Source organism: Pseudopipra pipra, chromosome 1 (genome assembly GCF_036250125.1).
Source record: "Pseudopipra pipra isolate bDixPip1 chromosome 1, bDixPip1.hap1, whole genome shotgun sequence".
Lineage (NCBI taxonomy): Eukaryota > Metazoa > Chordata > Aves > Passeriformes > Pipridae > Pseudopipra > Pseudopipra pipra.
In genome coordinates, this window is record NC_087549.1 from 43,648,324 (window position 1) to 43,671,914 (window position 23,591).

Sequence of the window (23,591 nt, forward strand, 5' to 3'; positions counted from 1 at the left end):
CCAAATCTCTATATGACATGAAATAATGCAAATGAAAGAAGGAGAAGGTTAACTTCTAACAGGGCAAACATGTTAGCCAATATGCTATTATCTTTGGGAATAAATGCATAATAGATGGCAAGCAAATTTACCATGAAGAAAGAATATCTGCTGCACCCCGCCCTCATCTCCCACAAAATCCTTACATGACAATCAGAACCTAATTGCTAAATCACCTCTCTGCCTGCAGTTGCTTAGGTCTGTCAGACTTTAAAAAGCAACTACAGAAAATCATTCTGGAAGAAAAAAAAAAGACCATGGACTTTCCGGGTAGCCAGAAAGATGTCTTCTTGAGAGAGGGTAAGCTGCTGAGTTTGAAAAAGGGATAGATAAACCAGAAAAATAAATTTTTTAAAGAGAACACAGAGTTTAGAAAAATATCAGTACTACAAGTAAGATATTTATTTTACTCCTACTCACCTAAACCAGATTTTTTTAACCTCTTTAAGTGCTGGCTTGTTTGTTTTCCAGTTGGAGACTTTTGCCCATGTTTCATCTCTTTATCAGAACCATCTGCTTCACCATTTTTAGATTCAGATCCTTAGAAAAAATAAAATCCCTCAAACATGATGCTTTTGCACTTTTACCAACATCCCCCCAGCACCCCCCACACCGTAAACAAAACAGAAATAGGATTAAAAAAAATTGACATCTACTTGCTGAAAGGCAATATAACTTTCTGGTAACAATATGATTCCTTATCATCAGAGGAAATGGAAGTAAAAGCTCAATAAATCAATTAAGTGCTGAAAACCTAAGTTTACTGAACACTGCAGTCAATAAAAATGTTCACTGATCTAATAAAAATAACATAGTTCTATAATGCCCAAGAGGTACCCTTAAGAATATTTTAACCTCAAGTTATGGGGCAGCAAAGCACTCTAGAGCTGAAAAAACATAATTTCTTTGTGAAGAAACATTTATAGAAGGGATATGCTTGGAAATACAATTGTCAGTTTGTGTTAAACATAGACACAGAAATCTCTTAAAATGAAGCAACTTAACCACCAGAGCTAAAGGTCAAGGTTATGCTGCAGTGATAAGCATAGTATCAGAACAAGAAAAGCTAACAAAAGGATTCGAGTATTGCAATGCAGAATTGAGACACAAATTCACATTCACAGAGAAGCTTGCCTTTTTTTCCCCCCTCCTCCCCTTTTTATGGCATTGAATATCAGCATGTGGTCCTCCATTAGAGCTCCAGAGCCAAACAAAATGTTACTTTGCATTCCTTTAAAGCTGTTGCTATTACCAATTGTCATTTTACTGTGTGCCTTCAGTTCTTTATTAAAGAAAAATCTTCATTCTCAAGACACCAGATTTGATAAGGAAATAAAGACATTAAACAAAGCCACCCAGTGGAAATATTATTTCAGCAATTCCAAATTCTGTATGCTACACAGCTGATTCAGAGGAAGGCTCTGTGACTAGAGTTGATCTTGCAAACGGTCCTTTAGCTATTTACCTGAAGGTGAATCCGACTGCTCATCAGACACCTTTAATGGTGTCAAAACAACACGAGGAACAGTCTTGTTTACCATCATTGAGACTCCATTTCTTCTTTTCTGCTGCTGTCTTAAAGCCTACAAAAATGATAACAAAACATAGAACTGTAACAAAAAATAATGCTTATAAGTAAATTACACAAGACATTTCTCTACCATTAAACTGAATCCCTTAAAATAAGCATAATTTACATAGCTACTGACTTGCCAGACTTCATACTTGTCCTCTTTATGTCATTTTCCTTTAAAATATAAAATCAGGCTTTTTTTCCTTTTTTTATAAAGAGAAAGAAGATGCACCTTAGAACATTTTCCAACCCAGTTTTTACAACAAAGAAGCACATAACTGTTTGCTCTACCTTAACAGCACAATGTGATAACCCATGGAATCTGAAACTAAGACTTCCAAAAAAAAAAAGTAAAACCAAAATGCTTCAAAACCAGAATAAAAATATATATGTCTGCACATCTCTCGCAGGTGCATCCTCTCCAGTATACTGCTCAGTCAATCAAGTTAACACGGAGTGTCATCAGTATGTACAGCATGTAAGGACTACAGTATTGATGCACTCACTCAGCCGTGAGTAGTGCTGCACAAAATCACTGAACATGGCAGGAATCATTTATTTTCGTGAAGGGAATCAGTCCTAATCTTGGAAACCTTGCAGCATTTGGCTTCTGTCTGTTTGACTTTGGGCATTAACCTTCAGAACACGAACATGATGGTGTTCTGGTAAATCTGGGGAAAAATGATACACGAATAAATCTCTAAAAATGGGAGTGCTTTGTGTTTCATAAATGTATTGAATACAGGGTTGATAATGTAAGACAAAATATTTAAAGATTAGAAATAGCAAATAGCCATCAGACTATTTTACCTGGAAAATGATATCTCATTCAAAGGATCTTAAAACACACAAATATGAATACCTGCCAATTAATACATCTGCAAGCATTAAAATTCTGGAATTAATCAGAATGGGTTGGGCTTAATATAGATCTCTCCTATTCTCCTGTCTATTTTTCTCCAATCTTACTGTGCACTCTCTTTTTACAATTGTGATTTGTGTTATGATCTTGAGGGGGATTTATTAGAGTAATACTATATGAACAAGGAACATATTTAATATGAATTATCCCTATAGGTTTATGAGCATGAATGACTGATGCCTTACAAGATTTAAGTCTGTAACTTTAATGAATCTGTAATATCTTTCCAAAATGTTCACATAGTTAAATAATAGAAAAAAACCCCAACAACCTAAAAAGAAAGAAATCGATATTGGTCTATTCCTCTAAATAACACACTACACAACACAAAATACACCAAGCCACACAGAAGCTATTTCATCGATTAACCCCTTTTATAGTACTTCTTAAAAGACACATAAGCACTGTGCAATAAAAAGCAAATTAGAACACTTGAAAGCAAACAAAGAGAAGAAGCTGGTCAGATCTGCGCTGAACCAAAGAAACAAACAGAAAGCCATAAAGAACAGCCCGTACTTCAAACATTTTTAAAACAGAAAATTCATATTGGTCTTGAACAAGCATAGCCAGACTTACAGACAGAAAATTCTAAAATGTTAACATTTCTGAAAAATTCCCCACATTTCCAAAAATGACCCTCAGTGCAGTCCTGTCAAACCAGGTGATCCTTAATTAACAGTAAAACCACTGAGACAGTAGCAAACAGTTCACTAAAAATTAACTGAAAAGAAAGGCAATGTCTGCACTAACCACACACCAATATAACTACAACCCAAACTTCGTATCATTGTGCCCCACAGCCTTATTTGCCCGATGAAAAGCAAAGCAAAGAAATATCTGTCCTCAGTGTCATCCTCCCCAGGCAAATGGTTAGAGCCCAAATGATGCTCCATGTTCTCCTCCAGCCTCCTTCTGACATTCCAAGACAATTTCCACCTCTACCAAGGGTCCATAGCCTTGTTGCCAGCATCCATAAGAAAATACTATTTTAATGATTTATACAGCCACTGTGACAAAGGCAGATTTTTTTGTAAATTTTCAAAATTTTGTTGATTTTCAATGCTTTAGACTGAACTCATAAAGGAGAGAAAGTAAACAACAGTGTATCCTCCACCAGTGACAGGCAGTCAGCATTTGTACACCTCAGGTGACACACGTGCTGCTGGAGTGAGGGGAGTGGTACCCAGTCTTTGTCAGGTGCACCACTTACCTTCTTTTGTGTTACAGGAAGGCCCCTTGTGGGCCTTAAGCACACATTTCTGCAACTCATCTGGCATTTTCAAGAAGTACAAGCCACCCCATGCTCACAGAGCACTAATGCAAGACTCTCCCTGGACAGTCAGAACCATAAAACCAGGGAACACAGTTGGAAGCAGACAAACGTAGCTACCAGAACTATTTACTTTGAGGCATAGCCCACTTCTTAAGCTACAGGCTAAGCTCCTCAGTACATGAGGGTCAAGCACAAACCTTAAAGACACCATTTCCCTTGGACACACATTTGTTTTTCAGGGTTTCTTTTTCCCTAACGTCAATTGTTTCACTGCCAGTCCCCCATCTCCTCCAGTTTCAAAATGCAAGGAACCCATTAGCACACTAGGCCCATAGTTAAGTACGTAAATCAGTCTCTGTGGGATGGCTCAAGCTGACAGTAAAGCTATATACATCTAAAAGACAGGTTGTAGAATGAAAAAAAAAAACACAACAAACCACGTGGACACTAAAATACAAGTAAAACTTCTAATACAAAGTGTCAATGAATTACCCTGTGTACTGAGATTACAAAAAATAATCTTCCCTATGCCTATCTTTTTATTTGTCAAAGGAATGATATGAGGCATGAGAGGAGGGTACAAAAATAGCAAGTAAATAATCTAACATATGATTTGCAGGGCTGAGATTCTGTGCAGACATTCTGTTTAGTGGGACATATCATGCCCAGCTAATCACAATTTTGTGTTAAATTCTCCTTTGAATGTGAAGCTGCAGGGTCTGAAATTTTGGATAGACAAGTCTTTGCAAGACAACACTAGAAGCAACCCAGCAGCAGGAGAAACTGCTGACTGACACCTAGTTACAAGGAAAGCCAAACACCAGAAGGAGTTAAGTATAAACTGAGGACACTCTCTGTACAGTCTCTACTGAGGACAAATATATAACTTCTCTACACTTAGCCTGAGGGATATTAATTTTAGGATACAAGACTACTGTAGGATAAGACAAGAATCTTGTATCCCAAGATTGATTCTACTTAGCTGGGAAGTCAATGAGATTACTCCAAGTAAAACATGCACCAAACGCTTTGCTATATTAAGCTTTTAGTGCATCAAGATAATTTAGTGCTTTCCTAGTCACCATGATAAAATAAATCTCTAGTTTTGGCTCTTCTGCTGATGGGAATAAGCACAAAGTAGATGAGTCAAATTTGTAACTAGCACTGAAGAACATGAGAAATGTTATAACTTATTCCAAAAAAACCCAAAACCAAGTTCCAGATTTCACTGTAGATATGAAAACAGTAACTAACACAAACTACACTGGCTTCTTTTACCAACATGCCTTTTGCATCTCATCCATATTAGAGATACAACCTCCTAGCTGGCCTTCCTACAGAACTGCAAGAAACAGCCAATGATATTAACAAATGGTAAGGTGTCATTTTCTCCATGGAAATTTAGAGAAAAACACATATAGTGCATATGATAGTTTACTTAAAAGTATATTTTTCTTTAATGAGACTCTATATTTACCTTTCAAATGCATTCACTTAGTGCTAAATTCTTGAGTTAAAAAAGTTGCAAGTTGTAAATACCTAGAACTGATCACCGTTGAAGTAAAACATTACTACCACCCTAACTGTACAGCAAAAAAATAAAAAAAAGATAAAAAAATGAAAGTTCATGTGATATACAAATCAAAACATTAAAAGCTCTCTTAACAGTACCACCAAAATACAATACTTACATCCAAGCCTTTCACAAGCAGATTTGCAAAGGACATCTGTGAATCTCTTGCACATAATGAGTACGAAGAATTCCCAATATTCCCATTCATAAAAATGAACCTGTGACCATCTGTTGAATAATACTGCCATGGTCATTACACAGGGCTTGGCATAATTATTTTGTTTAATGAAATTATTTTTATTGCTAAAATCTTTAAGTAACCTATCAATTCACTTTCATCTGAAGAACTCAAAATAAAATAAAAATATGAAAATTAAGAAAACATAAACTCTGAAGACAGATGGCAAAAGAAAAACACCATGAAATTAACAGTGAACTTCTAATTCCAAGCAGTTTTTTAATAAAGAGGTGACAAGAGCAAGTATCCTTCAATTTTCAACAGAGTTTCTGTCCCTGGAATATTGCAGTGTGTTGGAGGTTTCATGCATACCATTATATGCCTTTAAAAATAATATCATTTTAATTGATCTTAACACAGGAAAGAGTTCTTCACCCATGTGACAAAATGGTTGACTATCTTCAGTAAGAACGCATAAAGTCATTTTTGAAGAAGGAATGAAAGGAAACAATATGACCTAAAAGGTAAAGGGAGAGAGGGGCAAAATACATCCCCAAAAGAGCACAAGAAGCAAAATGTCAAGCTCTATGCTCTGATTTTACTGCTGCTTTGGATTTTTTTTATTATTTTTCTTTCCCACATCTTTTCAACTCAGAATGAAAAAATGCAGCACACAGATAAACCATTAATGCAGAAAAACACTTTCATTCGAGCTTAAATGCATGACATGCTGAGAATGTTAAAAATTAAGTTATTAACAACAAAGACATGTAACACTTGGTTGCATTAAGCAACATCGTCCCAGATTTCTATTTGTTCCATAAATGTCAAGTCTACATTCTGAAACTTATATCATGAAACATAACCTTTGAAATTTCACACATTATGGATCAGAAATGTAAAGCTATGGAATTCTTCTCTTCTGCAATGTGAAAACACAAGCTATGATACACTGAGCAAAGTCTACTGCATAAAATAAATACCAACTCTACATCATGGTCATGGATCCCAAATTGACAGAGATGAAATAGATTTATAGTTTATCACTGATTCACTTAACACCACCATAAAATTCAGTCTTTATCATCTCTCTCATCCTCATTTTGTTAGTAAAACTAAGACAGCCTTAAAATTAAGACAGCCTTCTCGTGTCTCTGTTAAATTAAAATTTCTCAGTGGCAACCTGTTTCATGGATAGAGGGAACAGTTAAACTAAAACAGTAAGCACCAAAAAATCATGAAGAATAAACACATTATTATTTTCAGGATAACACTAATTCTTATATTAAACGTACATTCAAAATACTTGGTTATAAGCATGTGAACATAAGATTAAAGCATAATAAAGGTGTCCTATGGAAAAAACTACAAAGTGCCATTTCCAAAGCAAATAAATTCACTTCCAACCAGACTTGTACCCCAAGCATATCAGTATGATGCCAAGTGTACACAGCTGAACATGTGGAGATGAAGAGCAGTATTGGAATCACCAGGATGGAAGTTTGGAGACCTGGGGTTTATTTTCAAATAAATGCTAATAACTTCTCAAATAAGCATCTTTTCTAGCCTCATGCCATCCTTCTACCTTGTGACACTTCTGTCTGTATTTGGAATACAAAGAATTTCTTGTTGCATATTTGTTCTTTAGGTCCCAATAGTGTTCAGGGTCTTTCTGTAGGACTACAGTATATATAAACAATGAACATTTACCTGTGTAGTAACCAACACTGAACTAAAAACTTGCATGTTTGCAGGGCAGAGACAGAGAGATGTGTGTGTTTATGTGCATGTCTGTACACCTGCAAGCCAGCACTGCTTTCTACAGGATTACAATAATGCAGTTACAGCTACAGTTGCTGCAGATCATGACAGCAAAGTAAACGTTTTTGTTGCTTTCCCAATCACAGAAACAAGAGAAGGAAAAAAAGATGTGATGTGTTCAACATCTGTTCTGACTCGTATGTGAATGGTAATGATGATGGCATATGCATCAACCCAGCAAACGTTTTTTCCAAAGAGAAGTGTTGTGGGTTTTTTTAATTGTTTGTGTAGTATTAAACTAATACCATCTATCAGCTGAAAAGTGGGGAAATCTGTTTTTTGGTACAACAAAGCACATATAGGTAAGGAAACAGTTTGTAAAACACAGTTTAAAATCAAACTAAAATAAAGATAGCAATGTCAATACAAAATCTTAAAACAGTAATCAACGTTTTCCATTAGGTCAAATTTGCCATTGTACTCTGTATAGGGTCCAAAGCATACAACAGAGGCTTCAGGGCTAGACTACCATTCTCCAGCAAAAAAAACTTCTCATATTACCTCTCAGAGAACTTACATTGCACCAATGTAAGCAGTGTAACGCCTTTCTGCCAGACATCCTGTTTCAGCTTGGGTTCTGCCACGTGCACATGCATCCCGAGCACACAGCCTTCTGGGGACCTACTCTACAGCTCTCGGAACAGCTTGTCAATATTTTGTAGGAGGCTTCCTCGAGCTAAGAAGAGTTGTGAGCTGTTCCAACTCCTGTCTTCCCCCAAAAAGGCCAACAATTTCTAGGATGCACTTCAAAATCAAGGCCTGATTCATTGTCACCTGGGTATAAATTCATGTTACACACTATTCAAATCAAAAGCTGTTCTTTTCATATGGCCCAGGAGAAGATACTCACTTCAACATTCACTGCCACTATAAGGAAAAATCATGTAACATCATTGGAAAAGCTTAACTGGATTATATTTGCCATTAATGCAATCGCAACAACCAATACATCTTAAATAGTTCCCCAGGCTATTAAAGAAAAACATGATCAGATAAATGCAATGCTTACTACTAGGCTGCTATTCCCAGCTTGATTATCTGAGACTTGAAAAAAGCAACAGCAGCTACAGAACAGAAGAAAGTGAGCGCTTTCAATCCATAATTCGGAAGAAGATTCCATTACGTAGCAACGGTAGGTTTAACCAAAGGTAATGCTTGTGCCATATTTTAAGTGAAGGACACTATCCTACAGTGAGGTAGGTGGGCAATTACACTTCAAGATGGTACTGTTCTAAAGCTGCTTTAAAATTCCTTAGTTATTTCTCAGACTAAGAAATTCTGTGAAATACATTTATTAAAACAGAAAACGTGCAGGAACACTGTAAAAAGCATGCTATGCAAACAACCCCATAGGAGAAACAAACAAGCAAGAGTGCCCCAGCAACTGGGAGCTAGTTATTAAAAAGCAGTACAAAGAGAATGCAGGGATTGTGTGGATTCCTGTCCCTTTCTTTCCATCACAGGTAAGGGATGAGGACCAAGGGGACGACCCAGAAGAGAGTCTCATAAATATTGTCTTGCGTCTTACCAAAGCACTGTGTTGAGCAGCTGGTACATGCTGCCCATGCATATGGACCTTTAGGGGGACATACCGTGCAGCCAGCCTTCGGGCAATGCATGTACTCCCTGAACAGCTTCGGCTGGAACTCTTGCTCTTCCAGCTTCTTCTCCCCATTATGCAGTCTCCCTGCCATAGCTTCTCTGTTCTCTTCCCTAGATTTGTCTTGGTAATCAGAAAATCAGTTTAGTTTATCATCTTCAAACTTCCATTTTTCTGAATGCATTTTGTAAATTCCACTGTCCCTTCCCATGTCTCTCTAGAAGTCAAAAAGCAACATGTTTTCCTTCTTTTCCATTTGTTGACACGAAAATTTGTCAAGAATCACCACTTATGTTGCCAGACATCTGATGAAATGCTTCAGCTAGGGAGCCAGAATTCTCCAACTGTGGCACTGGTAAATTTGTAGCATCTGAAATGAAACACAGGAAGATGGTTAACAGAGACACTGAGGAACTGCAGCAAACTCTCTATAACAAGGAATTCAGTACAAAAAATACCTCTCAGTTCAGTGGATTTTCAGAGCCTTTCAGGAAGACACCCTGCACTTAATTCTAAGTGATAAGGACAAAAATCATAATGATCCTCTCTGTCACCTTTGCTTCTTTGGGGCAAGGAAGGGAAAGGAGGTCAGGCAAATCTACCAGGCTTACGTCAGAGCATGTGAGTGAGTAGTTGCTCAAATGAGTCAAAGGAGAGACACCACAGACAGACTCATAGAGGATTACTTCCTATGGACAGCAAAATGCTTTGAGATAGCCTGCATCTGGCTGTAGTCAAGAAAAGAAGTCCTAACAGAATGAGTGTGGAGGGAGCAAGACTGGTGAGTTTGCTCTTGTTCTTCTCTCAAAGCAAGATAAGCAGTGTGAGCTGAAGACAGGAAAGCAAATTCACACCAGCATCATGGGAGAGCAGGATTCTACCTTCAGTGCCAACCTAGGCACTTGGACACCTGTGTCCAAAAAAAAGAAACAAACAAAGAAATCTTGATAAACGACTTCTGTGAATCGGGTAAATCAGGGCTAAATTACATTGTTAACCATTCTGCTCCAAAATTTAATCTCCTGTAGGCTGTAGGTTGGTTTCTAATAATTATGACACTTGCAGTAGAAAAGTCAGCCTGAAATGTTATTTGGAGCTGTACAGGTCTATTGTCCTATAATTCTGAAGCAACACATGAGCCAAACTATAACTTCCCCATAGCTCTATTACTGCTTGGGGCCTGACAGCATCCACTGGAAAAAAAAGGGGTGTGAAGTAGCCGTTGCTACTGTAAGAACAAATCATATGGATGGGTGCCTTCCTTCTCAATAAAAAACTGCATCTACCCACTTTATGAATCAAATAGTGGCACATATATGAACCCAGCCACCAAGCATGCAGACAAAGCCCAAAGTTAAGAAAAACAAAACAAACCATGGCAGTAACATACCTTGTGTTGATTCCCTTAATTCCTGAGCTTCTCTCCTCCCAAACCCACTTGGCTGCTGTCTCTGGAGTTTCTGTCTCTACAAAGAGATCTGGATGCCCAGCACAGTCTCAGACATGTCCTGGTCTGTATTCAGATCCTGAGTCTGAATGAAGTATCCTTCTCTTCTCCCAACAGAAAATTTATGGGTACCTTTCTTGGTGCTGATTCCAAAGTGCCAAAAGTGAGGCAGTATTTTCTTCCATGTCTGGGAGGTCTACTATCAACCCAGACACCATTATATTGTATCTTCTTTATCCTCTCTTGGTACTGACCCAGGAAACAACTGGTACACTGATGGACAAGGTGCTCTTACATTTGGCTATCAGAGTCCAAAAGACACTAATACCACCTCAATGTCCTGGATATTCACACATTCTCAGTGTTACCTATGTGAGGCCAGTTTGCAGGTATGATCGTTTCTTCTGAGAAATGTTCCAAGAACATCTTGATAGATATAGACAAATCTGTATATAGTGAAGACTTCCAAAAAAAGTATCACCTCAAGTCAATGGAACAGAAATTGGACCAGAGAGGAGCATGTAGATACTATGCCATGCCTTGATGTCCGTACTTGAGTAAGCCTTGTCCAGAGCAAGCATAATTCACACAGTAGTGTGACCATGTACCACTGCTAGCAGATGCAGGTGTAGTTCAGTACTTTCCCAGGAAGAGGTCCTTACATGGGTCTGCATGCCAAAACTCTCGAGTGTGAAAATGAGGTAAATCAGTATGGAACTGATCAGTATTGATAGGAAATCAGCATGTGACAGCGTGCCATAAGCCTTCTTTTCAAAGGAATTAGATCAGCAACAGCTGGGCACACATACCCAAGCTCTTCCATTAGCAAAAGGGAAACAGAAATATGTAAAATCTGCCATCAGAAAGCCAAGCATAAAAGGCAGCTCTACACCATAGGCTCTTTTGTCTAAACTCCATGAATGGGAACTATGTTTTGGACATTACACCCAGAGCAAAGTGTAAGCATTACATGAAAGCAAAACTGAAACTCCCTCAGAAATGAAAAAGAAGCATGAAACACACTCAGCGGTAAAACACTCAAAATCTCTCTCCCAACAAGGACACCATGGAAGGTGGTGAAGCTAGAAAGCTTCCATACCAAAATGGCAGCCCAGCCTTTGAAAGGTGAGGAGATGAGGTCTGATCTGTGACACAGACCTTATGAAAGTCCACTGCAACTGCAAACCTCCTTATCCCCTGCAAAGTACCCCAAATCCAGTGCTACTTGAGAGAAATCAAGACCAAGAGGCAGGGCTCAGAAAATGCCCTTTCCTCCAAGCTCCTCGCATAGCTCAAGAAATGCAGTGTTGTGATTAATTTGATTCATGAGAACATTCTAAAATGAAGGCTGTTTCAAGGTAATATGAGATTGCTCTGTGTAATCTAAACCCAGGAATATATCTCTAGAATCCACTAAAAATCAAATCATATGTAAATCCAGCATATAATAATTTAAAGAGAATTATATATGAGTAGAGTGGTTAATAAGTAGATAAACAGTGGAGAAAATCTTCTAATTCCAGCTCAGATCTTCAAGCAGAACTTCCCTCTCACTTTAATTTTAATGGTTACAAAAGAAACACACACAAGACCAAGGTAATGTTAAGAACTCATTGGTTTTAAATAAATTGAGTAGGAAACTGAAAACTATCTTGTAGGTTTTCATTCTGTGAAGATTGTTTAGTAATAGATAAAAAGCAATAGCTAAGGAAGACCCCATCACAATATATACATACAGAATATATACATCTATATAGCATAAGCACTTGCTGAGAGTGTGATGATACTTCATCCTCTGTTAATTTAGCATGGAACCAGTAAGTTTGTATCAGTTGAAAGAGTTTTGCATACAAATGTCAAAAAGCTGCTTCAGTATTCAAAGGTACTACAGGTTCTTTGTACAAATTTTAGCTACAGTGTATCCATAAAAGCAACAGAAAGACTAGAAAGTGAAAGAATAAATTTCCAACAGCAATTTTATAAAGGAAATCACTGTTAAAGTTTATTCACCTCCGCTACGACAAATCAAATCTGCAGTGTATATACGGCAGTAGCCAACACTTGAAACTTTAGAGAACAAAGCAAAAATCCACTATTCCATCATAAAAATGTCCATTTGTCTAATATTGTACAGAGCAAACATTTTGCTGATAGCTGTAATGCTACTTTCATACTCTGAAGTACAGGATCTAATTACCATCAACCTAATTAAAACTAATTTTTTTTTATCGATTACTTAACTTTCTGATGCTGCTCTAACCTCAGCCTTAGGGAACGTTTTCAAAGATTCACATCAGTGTTATGACTTTTTATATTAATTAAGCTATTCTGACTAATTTGCCCTTTTAAAAATTATTCTCAATGCTATCTATCTGCTAAGTGACAAATGGTAGAGTTTAAATGATTACAGAAGTTCAAACATTTGTGGCTTTGCTCTTTTTGTCTTCTCCTTTCTCCTTTGCCATTCCCTTTGCCTGCTCCCTTCACCTTAGGGAATTTCACATATCACAAAAGACCTGCATAGAAGAGTTTCCAAGAAGCTTGTCTTTTTCACAACTATTCTCATGGTTAGCGAGCTGCTTTGTGCCCATTGTTCAATTTTCCTGACCAAACACACGTAAGACCACAATTTAATAATCCTTTCCAGTCCTCAAAGCCTCTAAGTACAATATAACCTTCTGTGAATGATAAAGGTCTATTAATTTTACTGGATTTAAACTCAGCCTGCATGAAAAACTAAAGTGTTTAGAGGATATGTGGACAGGCTTTGCTTAACTTTAATCTAAATCAAGAAGTTGGCAATAAACTACCGCATGAAATACTAGATCTCCACTAACCATAACTAAGAGAGCAGTTATGAGAAAAATTAAAACATCATCATCTCATTATACTAACACTTTAGAAAAGTTGCAGCCCAGAATTGAGAAGACGTAATGATAATTTTTATTTTTTTTTAATACCTAGTTTTTAGTTTTTCTTTTTCATTTGCCTGGTTGTAAGCTTAACTAATTTAGCACCGTTCAAAAATAATTTTCACACTGTTATGCTTTCAGTTAATAGCTGACTTTGAATAATCAGCTACTTTTACAAGCTTTACTACTTATTATGGAACATAAATTATCCAAATCATAAGGTGTTTTTTTTAAAAAAAACTACCCCAGTTTTATAGTCTGTAGTGTCAAATACAGTATGAAAGAAAAATTACTTAACAGACCGTAAAGAAAAACTGAACAGCAAGTATACCTAGATTCTTACCTATCAGCAGCACTTCTCTCAAAATATTTTTTTTTATTTAGTTTAAGCCTCGCATAAAATTTCCAACATAAATGCTTACACAGAAAAAGTAGGGATGTGATAATATAAACAATTCTGATTACTCGAAAAGCACTTGAAAAACCATCAAACTCACAACAAATAAGACTGCCCCATTGGTTAAAAAAAAACAAAACCAGAAAAAACTCCCAGCATTACACCACTAAACAAAGCACTAAAAATCCTCAGAAGATCCTTTAAATTCTGCTGAGAAACTATGCATACAGGAATGACACACATGCTAGAGGGAAGCCAATTGATTATTAGTCAATACAAGCTTACCTGTTTAAGTGCTTTCTTTGTGTGCTGCTGGAAGGAAGATACTAGCTTGCTTTGCACCGGTGCATTAGTAAGGCTTGAATCACGATTGGAAGACATTTCTTCAGATGTCTGCTTTGGGCAAACTTTATAAAAAGAAACAAAAAATCAGAATACTGTTATGGGGGTTATCTTCCCTATGTCTTGAAGAGCCCCGAGGACAGGAAAAAAACCCAAACAGGCAAAAGTTTGGAAAACAAAAAGCTCAGTATAAAATATTCAGCTAATCTTGAGGTCCAGATCAGCTGAAAATCCACCCATATTCTAAGCAAAATGCAATGCTTCACAAATATTTGTACCTCATCATACCCCTTCTATGCAGTTCTGGAGGCCTTGCATATTTTGCCTTTCAGGTCCTGAAAGGTAACTGAAATAGTTTAACTATGGATTTCACATGGAAGCTGGACAAAAATTACCTTCCTCACCAACACATTTTTAATGGATTGTAAGGTGTCTAAATATGCATTTATACAAGAGACACGGACGATCCTTGGTTCTAGAAATATTTATACACATATAACTTCATGCCAGTTTGTAATGTCATCTTAGTGTGCTGGTTTAAGAGTTAATCAGCAGGGGAAATGAACTCAACTCAAAGGAGAGATTATAAGTCAGAATAACAATTTACTAAAATAATACAGTAAGTACAATCATACAAACAAACAATTGGTCTTAACCCACAAAACCCAAATGTATAACCCAGTACCCGGGGGCATGAACAAAGTGATGTTCCTTGGGCCCTGCCTGAGTCCAAAGTAAAGGGAGAGGGGAAGAACCTGCTGGTGGGAGAGCTGCTGCAGTCTGGCCAAAAGTGGTGATTGCAGTGAGATGCTGGGGGAAAAGCTGTTGCAGTCTGGTCAAGAGCGATGAGCTGCAGTCTTCCTCTGGATCCCACGAATGGGTTAAAAATGTTCCAAAACTCCAAGATTATATACCTTCCAGTTCAGGCTGGAGTGTTCAGTACTTCCCTCAGGGCGGGGAGTTCCACAAAGGGTGTGAGGACAAGAGCATCCTCCTATCTCACAGGCCTCTTAACACCTAGTTTATAGCCTGAGGAGTCAGGCTCTGTGGGCAGAGGGTGCGAATAGTCTATTAACAACAGTTTCTGGGAAATGGCATGGAAGGCTATAGAATACACAGTTTTGGGTTACACCCATACCATGATGAACTGGTCTCAGCTGTCCTAACTAGGACACTTAGGAGACAGACTCATCTGTTTTATACGTACTTCTTGGTAAAGCTAAGAACACACACTTTCCTGTTTAACGGGTAGACTGGAATCTCCTGCAAAGAGGAATTCTGGTCTCTCAGGTAATACGTGCTGTTATACTTGTCAGTCTTCTAAATAACACATGCTTTAATGGACAAATACTACAGTGCTTGCATTGAACAGCCTCTTGAATAAATGTTGTGTGAGACACAGAAAAAAGTCTCCTGGTTAAAAATAAATGGAAATGTAATTAATTTTTTTTTAAAACAGGTTTTTTTTTAAACAGATATGAAAGCTGTAGAAATAGCTGGAGGATCCTATTAGTAGTCAGCAAGCTCAACTAAAGAGCTGTAGAAACCTTCACACTCTTAATGCCTTACATTATTACTACTCTTGCTCTCACTAGTGTCCTAAGATTGCCCAGCTAAACCAGCATTATCATGGATCCAGAAATGAAGTAGTTTTTTTCCTTTCTCCTCTGCTGACTCAGTTCAAGTCTGCCTTCCAGCATTGCTTAAAGCTGGTTTGTGCATTGACATACCTTCTTTATAATGCTTTGCAGCAGTAAATGGTTTTCCAAGATTTACCATACTTTGCACACCACCAGAATAGTTTGAAGACAGTCAAAGCAGCTGTACAGACATGTGCCAAAAATAATGTAGCCTGATTTTTTTTGTCTGTTTTCTCCTCCATCCTTCAGTGGGATGAGCAGACACCTGAAGCAGCCTTCTAACTCCCTTGCCTTTAGCAATGTTTCATAGAAGAAATATTGTAATTTTTTTTCTTTGTGTTTGCAAAAAAAAAGATAAAGACAATTTAGTTATCAATAATTAATGGTCTTCATAAGATGCATGTGATAAACTTTTTTTCACACTGAAAGAAAAATAATTAATGCTTCAGTAACATAGAACACACTTTATGGCACTGGTGTTATAATTGTAATATTAGATTAAAAATTTTCATTAGCAGATAAGACAAATGTTGTTTTGTCATAAGATTTACAACTGATATTTGTCATTTTTTCCCTTATACTTGAAGGATTTATCAAAATATACAAAGAAACTGCAACACAAAACAGTTTCTGAGTTACAGTATCACCTGGTTTGGATCAATCTTTTCCACGTGATGAGCAAAGCTTACTATCAAAAAAGACAACTCAAAGGAGCAGCAAAGTGTCAGCAGAAAACAAACAATAGCTGGTTTATATAATCTACATCACTGTAATCGCTAAGCTCCTGAGACAAAGAATACCTACCAAAATAAAAACTTGACATTTCAAATTACACAGCTTCTGTCTTCTCTTTCAAAGAGAATGTTTTTTACTGTTTTCTGTCAAAGTCTGAGAGTCAAAGAACTGAAGAAAAACCCCCATAAATAGTGTGAGCACACAAGCTCGAGCTAAGGAGAGGAGAACAGAAAAAACTTAAAAATGCTTAAAGAATGGAAACTGTTATACACTTAACCGCTCCTCCTAAAAGAGGATAGATACTACATGACCTGTCACAAAAATCCTATTCCTGTTCTTCAGGATGACTGCAACTCCTATTAGTCTTGTTCAAATGGGAAATTTTGATTTTCATTACGGTGATGTAGGATGTTACCCAAGAGTCTCCCCTATTTATTCTGGTGATAAAGTTCATCCTGAAGAGGTTTGACAACACTAACTTATGATGTTCAACACTACAACCATTAATGTCAAAGTCATCACACAGCAGGAATAAAAATAAACATAGCTCTATATTAATTTTGTGCTTTCACTCATTTCTTCTCTTAACAAATAAACCCTTAAGTTGTGACACGATTTATTAGAGGTTATACATTTTATTTCTATTGTTACTTCAATTTTGCATAAAAATATTACCAGTGTGTTGGTTTATTTTGCTTCTGTTTGTTTAAAGCTTTGACAAAAAAAAACCAAGGAACAGAACGGGAAGTGTTCTAATGAGTGAAGCAACTGGCACTGAAACTCACTGAAAAAATTAACACCTTTCCATCACTGTATTCTCTTCTTCAGGTACAGAAGGAATACCTCATTTCAGGCTGGTTCTATAGGGCAACCCAAACCTAGTTTCTTCAGAGCTTTGAAAAAAAAAAAAAAAACCAACAAAAAACCCCACAAACTTTTTCCTGTAGTCTATGACTAAAGAAATAGATATATGAGGTTGAAATCTGCTGCTTAAAAAATTTAAAATGACACTGTGAGTAGAAAAAGTCAACCTCATTTATTTACAAAAAACGATACTTCCTTTCTAAAACCTATTTTGTACATTATGTTTTTTCTTCATATATCTAGTAGCTTTAAATAGTAAGTAGCTATTTTAAATATTACTTTCTATGTTTTAATTAAATTTCCAATTTAAAACCAGCTTGATACAATTCATGGCTATAAAACCTAATCGTCTAGTAAATAAAAGAAGTCATTGCCTATTTTCCAAAAGTAGAAGACATGGACATTAAAAATCTAAATACATTGTGTTAATTTATACAATTGCTTAATAACATACAGTCTATAACTTTGTTAGCAAAAAAATAACACCAAAATTGACATACAGGCTTTATTTAGAGGATAATCACGATATTTTTTATGACTTTTCTGTAGGAAATGAAACAGAAATATGAGACAATGAATAAATTTAATCTTTTAAAAAAATGTTTTGCTACTTAGTAATTTAAATCAAACTGTGCCAAAAACTCACTGTACTAAAATGCTTGTGATCCCAGAAAATTGTATTTATTTATTAATTAATTTCTATGGATGAAGTCCAACTGCTTTTCTCTGAATGGGTCAAACATTCATTTCAAAAGGGAAAAATATGACAGCAAAACATGTAAATGCTTGAAATGAACATTGATGATCGTAGTGAAAAAAACAATACCTTAAGAACAGAGCAGGCATTTCTGATATGAAGACCAAAGAACACAGTAAAAGAAAAACAAATTCAAGAAGAGACAGTGTTCTTTGTACATATATACAAATTTGGAAAGCTGCAACTAGTTTGTCCATAAGCAGTGAAGATCCATGAATATTATCAGATCCTTGTTCACTTGAAAAGCTAGATCAGAAAAGAATGCTAAAAATAAACTCAATGCTAGGGAGGAAAAAAAAACCTGGAAGAATGTGACAGATAAAGGGAAAATATTTGGGTAGCAAATAAAGAGGATTCACCATTATTGCTACAGTAGAAAAAGGAAACAAGAGCAGTTTTAAGCCTACAGGAGGCATTTCCATTTAGTGGAGAATAATTAGGCTCCATTCTTTAAATCGGCTTCCTCAAGGGCCAGGACCAAATGAAGGAATAAAGCAAAAAGCAACTATTAAGCCATAAACTGCTAGGTTATGAGCTGGAAGAGCAGCTGGGTTTCTGAAGATAAGACCTCCTTAGTGAGTGTTCAGAGACTGTTAACATGAATGATAGAATTAGAATTACTTAGAAAAAAAGCATGTTAAAAATGTTTTCACCAAACTCCATTTAAAATAACTTCCTCTCTTCCATTTTTCCAGGACTAGTTTTCTTAATTATTATGAAAGGCTATCATTTATAAAAATCAGCAATATTGTCTTTGAATTTCAAATTTTATAGGCTATCTCTGTAACGTTTTATTACTTTTTACCTTCTCCGCCCAAGAAATGACACCTATGTAAAATGAATTAGAAGACACATTTCTTCAAAGAAACAATTTTTAGAGGAAATTGGCCACTGAAAGTTATTTGGAATAACTGTAAACAGATTTATATATAACTAGATGGACAGAGAAATTCCTGTCCAGTGAGGGGCTTATTTTCCCAAAATCAAGAGCACAATTAATTCCAATTTCAGTCAGACTATACTGATTTAAAAGCAAACCAGCAAAATCAACAGCAGCTCACTTCCTTCTTTGTTAAAGAAACCACAGCAGATGAGAAGGATTGTTTACTAACGGCCACATTACAAAACACAAATTAATATTGTTAACATATGCTGAAGACTAGAGTCTACCTCAAGCATAAAATGTATGCACACACTCAGGAGATATGAAACTTCACAGAGAACTCCCTTAGGAGAACATACACATAAAATCTCTCTCTAAAATACCACTAAAATTCAATATTTTCTTTGTGTGACACAGATCTATACTTGTATTGACATAAATGGTTACACTTTGCCAACACAGATGTATCGAGTAATTCACCTCCATCACTCTTTGATCTCTAGAGCCCAACTTGCCAAATCTGAACAATTCAGAACTCGGCTGTTGCCATCAGCTCTTGAAAATGAAAACCAGTTTGGGAGTTAGTTAATTGTACGAGTTCGCCAAAACAAGCAAATCCAGATGTATATATCAAGGGTACTACTGTGACTGCAATATTCTTTTTGAAAACTTGTACTGTGAATTGATTAATAGTATTGAATGGTATTTTTCGGAAAAAGACACCAAATACCACATCAGCTTCATAGCTTGCACTGAATCCCACTATATTCACAGCATGTTTTTGAGCCCAAACATTTCACAAAGCATAGAAAACTGTGAATCCTTATTCCAAAGGAAGTCAGCATTTTCCGCTAAAAATATACAGCCTGTCATCACTAAGCCACCAATTTCTAAGGCCTCATTAACTACTGTACAGGGAAAAAAAAGCAGATGAGAAAGATCCTCAAGCTCCACAGTATCTTCTCTCATTCTTACAACTCCTCTCAAGTGGCAGCGAAACAAAAGAAGTTAAACTCGATCCTGGGTACTGTATTTTTATTTTATAGTTACCTGCAGGGAGATGAAACAAAAACACACCAAAAAAAATCTAAAGCAAAGTGAAAAACTATCTCTTGCTGATGTATCATCCAAAACTCTGTATTCGAGCTGCTACTCCATTACTGCTCTTCTGCTTTTAGAAGATTGTATCCCACATCCAGATGTTGTCATGTGTCACAAACATTTTCAGTAAAATCATCCAATATTATTCCCAAGAAACAAGATGGTAAGGGTAACAGGTTTCCCTGAATTGCCAGAAATTCCACTCCTGGAAAGAAACTAAACATTTAGATGTGGACTCAGGTTTCAAACAGTGGTGAATATACATTCCCCGCTACAGAGTTATCCTAGGGTTTCCTAATCCAAAAAGCACAAGGTATGGAGCACAGTAGCTACAAGCAAAATGTCAGGATTCAGCACAAATCTGATCCTCTGCTGTCCATCATTTTGTCAACTACCTCTAAGAAAACTGCCTAGAAAATTAATTCTGCCATTCCATGTTCACAGTTGAAGAACATACAGTTCTAGGAAGTGCTGAAAACCAAAGTGTCTCCAGAGAAGACGTACGTGGCTCATATTTGGGCAAACACCAGAACCTGTGTTTGGGCTGGGGTGGGAAGTCACGCTACCCTAGGAATTGCTATCTTCTCCACAGTTACATCATTGTGCATTCCATTGCTTGCATGAAGACAATTTCTAATCAACTGTGCTCCGTGGCTGATGGATTAGCCCTGGCTTCAGAAACCCCAGGGACAAATGCTTTTTGAGAACAGAACATCCTATTGATGGGCAAAAGGATATTATAGTCATCATTTTCCCAGGCAACAGTAATTGGGATTTTACTTCTTTTACTGACAGCATCTTTACAAGCTACTGCTGTATTTGAAGGAAATGGAATTTTAAAGATATGAGACTGCAACAGAGCCTCTATTAGAAACCCCATTCCAAATAAAATCAACTGTACCGTAAAGAGTTTCTTTAACATATTCCTTTGGATAAGGTGGGGAAAGAAAAGGTCTCCATAACATTTGAAAAATCCTGAGGTGTGACCATTCCACTTGTCCATTTAGCAATACTGATGTGGAGTAACAGCTTTTGCCAAATCATGTGTTTATAATTGTTAGGAACTTTCATATTATTATGCTAATAAAATTGTTCAGTAGCCTGCCTTTGTACTGGGAAAAATGTGACTGCTGAGGATATGATTCTTCTGTGTTTGAGTGTCAGTTGGTACTTTTTATTCCGAAAGACCACCATTTAAAAGCCCACAAACAGACTGAGGCTGTCACTTACATTTTCATCCTCTGCTTCCAGCTACATTTAAAGAGGCATTTTTTAAACTTGCTAAACAATTTCTGATCACTCTGTCAGATTTGGGGCTTCGGGACTCTATCACAGTGGAAATGAGCAAATAAAAATGCAATCAATTGGGCAATTAAAAATTCAATGTGCAAGCAAAGCCCATCCTCATATGTATCAGACATATTCTAAAATCAAAGTCAGAGAATTTCATAAAGTGTTTTTTGCACTGAATTAAATGTTACTTTTATGCAACAGAATGGTTTTCTGGAAAGAGAAAAAATGCCAGCTTTAGTGTGAAAAGTGTAATTGCTCTGTTAGATCAAATATTTTCCATAGAAATACCTTTCCTCAAATATTAACAAGTCATCATCTCATCTTTGACAAACTAATTAGACTGTCCATATTAAATTTCCCAGTACAAAGGAGGTATTTTTTCACTCAGGACTTCTTATATGTCTTTTCTAGATCCTTTCCTGTTTTCCTTAATTTCTTCTTACAGCTATAATGAATGCAATACACTAGTAATCATTTAACTAGTGTTATACCCAAAGGAAACGCTGTGCCTATATTCTTTAATCAGTACTACCAGAGTTATAGTCTAAGAACTGCATTGGACTAATTATCAAAAGCATCTCATTTATGTTCAATTCATTTTCTGTTTTGATCCTTAAATGCTCTTCAGATACACTGATTTATTGAATATATATTTCTGCTGTGCAAATGTGACCTTTTTCTTCACTTTAAAGTCTAAAAAAAACTCACCCTGTTTGACTGTAATAATTTACAAGGCAATCAAGAGAAGTCCTGAAATTATTATTTATTATCAATAAATTTAAGCAAGAAGGATTTTATAGTGTTCAGAAAGTACTGACAAAAAATATTGAACAGAGTGGTCAAATCACACCCTTAAGAGCAAAAATGCCTAGTGTGGATGGTGATCTCTATGTCTTTGCTGATTAAACAATTTGTAATTTCAATCCATTAAAAACTGGCTGTATTTCTTGGGCATGTTCCTATTTTTAAGCCAAGCCCCTTATACTGTAAACAAAATCAGTTACAGAATTCTATGTGTATATAGATGATACCTTTAACAACAAAACTTTTGGTCTCAAGAAAAGCTACTATCAAACGTGTTTGACAAAACTATGTTCTGTATTAGCTGACTGATATGCTATTTATGAAATATATGTGGCTTTTAATTTTCTATTGATCACATACAGCACTGGCCTTTCTATATGCAATACAGACTCACTATTGCCATCCCATTTACTCTTTTTTAATACACCCATTGCATGACCAAAAAAAATTAAAATGTCTTGTTCGCAAAAAATTAAATATATCGCAGTTTTCCAAGATTTGTTAAAGATTACATCAGGGGAAGTTCTCAGCTTTAAAACCAATCTAGGTGTAATTTAATGCTCTACTCCAAATATTCTAAACCATAAAATTTTAGCAGCTTGTCTTTTATGTCACCACAAGTGCTAGAATTATTTTTATTATTGTAAACTATGAAAATAGTACACAGCCTCCTCCCAGTCAAAACCCATCAATTTTCTACTTCTGGAATTATGACATCCTATTTACATCCTAAATAATTGCCTGTTTTTTGCCACGATTTTTTATTTGTTTGTAACAAGTGACATCAACTTGTGCTTTGTATTTGTAACTGTATTTCCACTGTTTTTTACTGTTCTATTCTCACTGCAATTTGAGGAACTGTACATTAACAACATCAACAAGTTTTCTGGGTATCAAACAGGAACTGTTAAGGAACTACAAGCATGTAAGTTCACTTACACATGCAGCATACACTACATAAGCATAAAACCACTCCACGTGCAGAATTTGATAACTGATAGGCTTAACAGATCAATGAAAATGAAGACGCAGAAGCCATTTAATAATTCTTGACTTTTCTGTTTTCCACAGAGCTTCAAAACTTCACTACTAGATAGATCCACAACGACCTGTCTTGCACTCCCATCCCTGAACTCTTTGCGATTTCCAGTGGTGCTAGAGACCAATACTGAAACTGCAGTATCGGTCTTGTACAGGTGCAGCATGGAAGCTAAGTAAGTTGCTCGAGATCAAAAAGGAAGTCTGCAGCAGAACAACATGAGCTGAGCCTTTTCATGTCTTAGTTGTAAACAGGGCACCCTCTCACCATACACCAAGTAAGCCAAAACAGTAGGCTGCAGTCCAGTGGTGGGACAGGTTGTGGGCGGGCAGCAGAAGAAAACTGATTAAGGAAAGGTTTCAGAGGTCCTGGGAAGGTTCTTTTTTTTTTTTTAATAA

General features: G+C 36.4%; 1 protein-coding gene across 4 annotated transcripts in view; it reads right to left on the bottom strand.

The window, feature by feature from the left end:
• The window catches only part of ASXL3 (ASXL transcriptional regulator 3), a 134,318-nt gene that overhangs the window by 48,700 nt on the left and 62,027 nt on the right, over positions 1-23,591 (bottom strand). Inside the window, exons 1-5 of one of the 4 annotated variants that reach the window (XM_064654119.1) lie at positions 14,021-14,105; positions 10,370-11,109; positions 8,972-9,349; positions 1,505-1,622; positions 460-579 (exon numbers count right to left, since the gene is read on the bottom strand). In XM_064654119.1, the coding sequence (XP_064510189.1) occupies positions 460-579; positions 1,505-1,622; positions 8,972-9,073 (340 nt within the window). In that variant the 5' untranslated portion in view covers positions 9,074-9,349; positions 10,370-11,109; positions 14,021-14,105. Of the gene's footprint in view, positions 1-459; positions 580-1,504; positions 1,623-5,498; positions 9,350-10,369; positions 13,999-14,020; positions 14,143-23,591 lie in introns of those variants that run through there. The other 3 variants (XM_064654129.1, XM_064654137.1, XM_064654143.1) reach the window with 3 other exon arrangements.